The sequence below is a fragment of the Arachis ipaensis genome, chromosome B02, assembly GCF_000816755.2.
Source record: "Arachis ipaensis cultivar K30076 chromosome B02, Araip1.1, whole genome shotgun sequence".
In the NCBI taxonomy this organism is placed as follows: Eukaryota; Viridiplantae; Streptophyta; class Magnoliopsida; order Fabales; family Fabaceae; genus Arachis; species Arachis ipaensis.
Window position 1 is genome coordinate 62,803,031 of NC_029786.2, and position 6,156 is coordinate 62,809,186.

Consider the following 6,156-nt stretch of genomic DNA (forward strand, 5'->3'; position numbering starts at 1 on the left):
CCCGGCCCACCGTCGACCCACGTGCCACCTCGTTGCCACGCTGTCTTCTTGCTCCTCTCAGGTGACGCCACATGTCATCGTTTGCTGACGTCACTGCTGACGTTGCGCTGACGTGGCAGGCAAGTGGGACCCTCCCTAAGGTTTTTTGGTGAGCTCTTTCCGATTTCTCATTTTCTGCTCCAAAATTGCCGTTTTCTCTCCTCTCTTTGATCTTTGTGACTACTATCATGGAAAAGCCAGATGTTTTTGCTGCCACCGACAGAAAGGGTAAATTCTGTCGACACTGTAACCGTTCTGGGTACCTCTTCCCCGACTGTCCTTCTGTTGAATGTCACACATGCCACCAGAAAGGTCATATTAGCTACCATTGTTCACAGCTGTTCTGCCGTTACTGCAAGCTCTCGGGACATTTAATTACTGCCTGTCCTACTCGCCCACCACGTCCTAGTCCACTCAACTCGTCTCCTGTCTCTCTTTCTGATATTGCATCTCTTCTTCAGCGTCTTCTCTCTGTTTCTGGTAATACCCCTGCTGCCTTTTCCTCCCCTCCAGGTGATTTTAAATGGTACTTTGACTTGGGTTGCTTTAATCACAGGTCTCCGTTGCGTAATATTTTCTCGTCCATGTCTACCACTACAAATGGACCTTATGTCAATACTGCAAATGGCTCCCTCTTGCACGCAACACACAAGGGTTCTATATCCCAGTCAACTCTTAATCTTCCTGATACTTATTGTATTCCCAAATTAAACTTCAATCTTATTTATGTTGGTCAACTTGTTGATCTGGGTTTTGAAGTCACTTTTTTCGTTTCTGGTTGTCGTGTACAGGATCCTTAGACGGGACAAATCATCGGGACTGGACGTAAGGTCGAAAGGTTGTTTGAACTCGAGAATCTTCATATTCCTCCTGTACCAAATCTCTGTGCTGCTTCTTCTCCCTCTACCCTCCACTTATGGCATTAGCGTCTTGCCCACACCTCCTTAGGAAAACTGCGTCCTCTTGTGTCTCAGGGTGTTTTAAGTCAGGTTCCAAATGAATCTTTTGATTGCATTTCTTGCCAAACTGCCAAATAACCTGGTTTATCTTTTCACAATAATTCATCTCTTGCTTGCTCTCCTTTTGATCTCATTCACTCTGATGTTTAGGGCCCCGCTCCCACTGCCTCTATGGGCGGAGCTCGATACTTTGTCATTTTCATTGATGATTATTCCCATTTTACTTGGGTTTATTTGATGACTAATCACCATGAGTTACCTCAAATCTATATCAACTTTGCTACTATGATTAAAACTCAGTTTTCCAAGGTCATTAAGGTTTTCCGACGTGATAATGCTATGGAATACCGTGATTTCAAACTTTTAGCCTTTCTTGCAAAATAGGGTACTTTGTCTGAGTTTTTTTGTCCTGGTACATCTCAACAAAATGGTAGAGCTGAACGCAAACACCGTCACATTCTTGACTCCGTCCGTGCAATGCTCCTTTCTTCTTCGTGTCCTGAGCGTACTTGGGGTGAAGCTGTTCTTACTGCTGTTCATGTTATCAATAGACTCCCTTCTTCTGTTCTTGGTAATGTTACTCCCTTTGAGCGTCTTTATCATACCTCTCCAGATTATAGTTCTCTTCGATTTTTCGGTTGTGTATTTTTTATTCTTCTTCAACCTCATGAACATAGTAAACTTGAACCTCGGGCTCGTATGTGTTGTTTTCTTGGTTATGGCACTGAACACAAGGGTTATCATTGTTGGGATCCTCTCTCTAAATGTATTCGTATATCTCATCATGTTGTCTTCTGGGAGCACCATATGTTTTCTCGATTCTCATCCTTTGAGTCCATTCCTACTACTCAGTCACCTTTGTTTACTAACCCCAATGTTGATCTTTTTCCTAGTGATGATTCTACAGATTCTATCTCGAGTGACCCTCCACAGCCTCCTATTCTTCCGCCTTCTCCATCTCCCGATGATTCCAGACCGGACGATGATCCTGCTCCTACCGTCATGCCTCCTCCTCCCGTTCATTCTTCTAGGGTAAGGAATCCACCTCCTCATCTTCTTGATTACCATTGCTTTTTTACTATTCTTCATCAACATGAATCTAAGACATTCAGAGAAGCCTCCTCAAACCCAAATTGGCAACAAACAATGCAAGAAGAAATACAGGCACTTGAAAAAGCACACACTTGGGATCTGGTTGATCCTCCTTCTGATCAGGAAGTTGTGGGCAGTAGATGGGTATACAAGATCAAGACTCGCTCTGATGGCTCTATTGACCGTTATAAGGCCCGCTTGGTTGCTCAAGGTTGTACGCAAGAGTATGGTATTGATTATGAAGAGACTTTTTCCCCTGTCGCTCGTCTTACGTCTGTTAGAGCTCTTCTTGCCATTGCCGCGATTAAAAAATGGTCTCTCAGTCAGATGGATGTGAAGAATGCATTTCTTAATGGGGATTTGAAAAAGAAAGTCTATATGAAACCACCTCATATCCTTGTTTGTCCTTCTGATAAGGTTTGTCTCCTTCGCAAGGCACTTTATGGACTTAAGCAAATGGTTTGACAAGTTCAGCACTATCATATGCAGTCTTGGTTTTACTTCTAGCCCTCATGAGAATGCACTCTTCATTCGTAAAAGCGAACGTGGAGTTGTTCTTCTACTTCTGTATGTTGATGACATGATAATTACTGGGGATGATGTTGATGGTATCTCTGATCTCAAGGCCTCACTTCACCGTACCTTTGAGATGAAAGATCTTGGTTCTCTCAGCTATTTTCTTGGTCTCGAGGTCATCTCCACCGATGATGGCATCTATCTCTCTCAGGCTAAGTATGCTTCAGATCTTCTTACTCGCGCTGGGATTACAGATAGTCGCACTGAGTCTACTCCTCTTGAGCCTAATATTCGATTTACCCGTATGGATGGCACTGTTTTGGATAACCCGACTCTCTATCGATAGTTAGTTGGTGGTCTCGTCTACTTGACTGTCACCCGACCAGACATCGCCTATCCGGTTCATGTACTTAGCCAGTTCTTGTCAGCTCCTCGTACTACTCACTATGCGACAGTTCTTCGCATTCTTCGCTACATCAAAGGCACTCTATTTCATGGCCTTTATTTTTCTGCCCATTCCTCTTTGTCTCTTCAGGCTTACTCCGATGCTGATTGGGCTGGTGATCCCACTGATCGTCGTTCTACTACTGTTTACTGTTTGTTTCTTGGCGACGCTCTCATTTCTTGACGTGCTAAGAAGCAAACGTTCACTGCTCGCTCAAGCATAGAAGCTGAGTACCGTGCCCTCGCTGACACCACTACTGAAGTTATCTCGGTTCGTTGGCTTCTCGAAGATTTGGGTGCTCATCAATCGTCCCCTACTGATATTTTTTGTGATAACCGCAGTGCTATTCAGATCGCCCATAATGATGTGTTTCATGAACGCACCAAACACATTGAGATTGATTGTCACTTTGTTCGGCAACGTATCCTTATTGATGCTGTTCGTCTCATTGATGTTGGAAGACTAGATCAAACTGCTGATATCTTCACGAAAGCTCATCACCCGACTTGTTTCCAGACTTTGTTATCCAAACTCAAGTTTGTATCCTTAGCTCCCACTTGAGTTTGAGGGGGATGTTAAAGAATCATTAGAATCAATTTAGATCAATTAGTATCATCTAGTATATCTATATATTAATTGTAGGATTCTATGCCTTTATTGCTCTGATTCATTTACCACCTATAAATACCCCTTGTATATTGTACCTTTTATCACAACTCAATAATACACTTTTCAGATTACTCTCTCAGTCTCTTGTTTCTAACACTCTACTAACCTTACTTTTTAAGGCTTGCTCTTCTTCTACCAATTAACAGAAATTTAATGCACAAATACACATATCAAGAGGTCTTTTAAGGGTTATAATGGGGTTAGGGTCAAGGTAAGATTCTATTTGGTCAAGTGAACTAAAATCTGAATCCTTAATTAACCTAAACTCTGCACCTAACTTAAGACAATCTATATAATCAGAGTATAAAGTCTAACTACCCATTAACTATGTTTTTCACATATTTATGCATCCCAAATTTTGAGTACAACTCATATGCATTGCTACCACCATTTACTTTGGAGAATTTTGTCCCCTTTTTATTATTTGCTCTTTTTTCTTTTCTTTTTATCTTTTTATTTTTCTTATTATTTTTTCTTTTCTTTTCTTTTATTTTTCTCAATGCATATGATTAAATTATTGAATGCAATAATATGTGCTCAACTATTATTTTGCACATTTTCACAGGAATATATAACACCCAATTCTCAAACCAAATATTAGCAAACCCAACTTCCCCACACTTAAATCATACATACTCTCACTAGTCTAAGCTAACCAAGGATTCAAATTAAGGACATTATTATTTTCCGCTTAGAGTTAGTGATGAGCTAGAGTAAATAGAATAAATGGGGTTAAAAGGCTCAACATTGGTTTACAAAGGATAATGAAAAGGTTAAGGCCATATAGGCATGTAAGCTCAGTGAAACAAGGCCTCAATCATATAAGTGCATGCATACATCAAATAATAGAAATATAGAATTAAGCAAGACAAAGATCACAATTTTAGAGACAAAAACGCACACCAAAAATAAAATATTGGTTGGTAAAATGCAACCAATCAAATAGACTCAAAATCTCACTGGTTTTGTATGTTCGAGCTCTAAACCATGTTCCAAAATAAAATTCTTCAAACAAATTTAACACAAATTTGAATTTGAATTAGTGAAATACTATAAAATAGGGTCTTGAAAAGAAATTTATCACTCCAACCAAATAGTGGTAGAAGAACATGCACAAAATCAAACAAACATGCAATCAAACATGCAAATGCAACAACTAATTTAACAAGAAAAATTAAAAATTGGTTTTGAAATAGGAAATAACTAACCCACGGAAGTCGGTATCAACCTCCCCACACTTAAAGATTGCACCGTCCTCGGTGCATGCTAAGATGTGCAAGTGGACGGGCTGCTTGATAAACCCATATTTCATGAGTTATTTTGTGCTTAGTTTGAGTGATTTATTCAAGCCTTCACCCACTTATTCATATTAATTGCATGGTTTTACTTTCCCTTCCTTATTATGTGATGTATGTGAAAAACATGTTTCCTAAGCTTTAAAATTAATTATTTTAATTACCTTTATTTCCATTCGATGCCGTGATTAGTGTGTTGAGTAGTTTCAGATTTTCTAAGGCAGAATGACTTAAAGGATGGAAAAGAAAACGTACAAAAATAGAAGGAAAGTACGAAACAGAGTTTTGCAGAAACTGGTATCCACGCGATCGCATGGATGACGCGATCGCGTGCCAGAAGCGAAGAAGCAGCGACGCGGCCGTATGACTGACGCGATCGCGCGCCTTAAGTATAACGCATACGACGCGGACGCGTAACTGACACGACCGCGTGGCAAGGAAAACTCCGAATGACGCGACCGCGTGACCCACGCGGATGCGTGACAGAGGCCACGTATCAGAATTTACAGAATACGCCCCCAGCAATTTCTGAAGCCCTTTTGGCCCAAATCCAGCTGCAGAACACACAAACTAGAGGCTATAAAGTGGGGGAATGCATCCATTCAAAAGAGATCTCGCCAATTTTAACTTTCCATGATTTAGATTTAGTTTGAGAGAGGTTCTCTCCTCTCTCTCTTAGGATTAGGATTAGGATTTAGGACTTCTCTTAGTTTCTAAGAGTGACTCTCGATCCAGGTTTAGTATTTACTTTAATTTATGTTTCTATGCTACTTTTACTTTAATGCTTTCATTCGTATCTATAAATGTTGCCAACTTGACTTATGAACCCTTTCCATGTTATGATTTGAATTAATGATTATTTGAGATATTTCAGTTATTGATTGCTTTCTCTTTAATTTGTGTTACCATTGCTTTCCATCTAAGGACATTTTTATTCCAGCAATTTTACTTTTTCCCCTTTTGGTCTCGGTTAAGAAATCAGTAACTCAACATTATCAAACTCAACATAACTGATAATCGTTATCTTGCTAATTGAACTGAACTTTAATAATCCCAACTTTTTCTTAGGAAATAACTAGGATTCGAAGGTCAAACTAATTAGTCCCTTGACTTTCCTTTGCTTTAGTAAAGGTTAACTAAG

The 6,156-nt window shown here is 39.9% G+C and overlaps 1 protein-coding gene across 1 annotated transcript in view; it reads left to right on the plus strand.

The window, feature by feature from the left end:
* The window catches only part of LOC107627313 (pentatricopeptide repeat-containing protein At1g74600, chloroplastic-like), a 39,810-nt gene continuing 33,881 nt past the window's right edge, over positions 228-6,156 (plus strand). Inside the window, exons 1-2 of the mRNA XM_016330160.1 lie at positions 228-552; positions 596-606. Of these exons, the coding sequence (XP_016185646.1) occupies positions 228-552; positions 596-606 (336 nt within the window). The remainder of the gene's footprint in view (positions 553-595; positions 607-6,156) is intronic.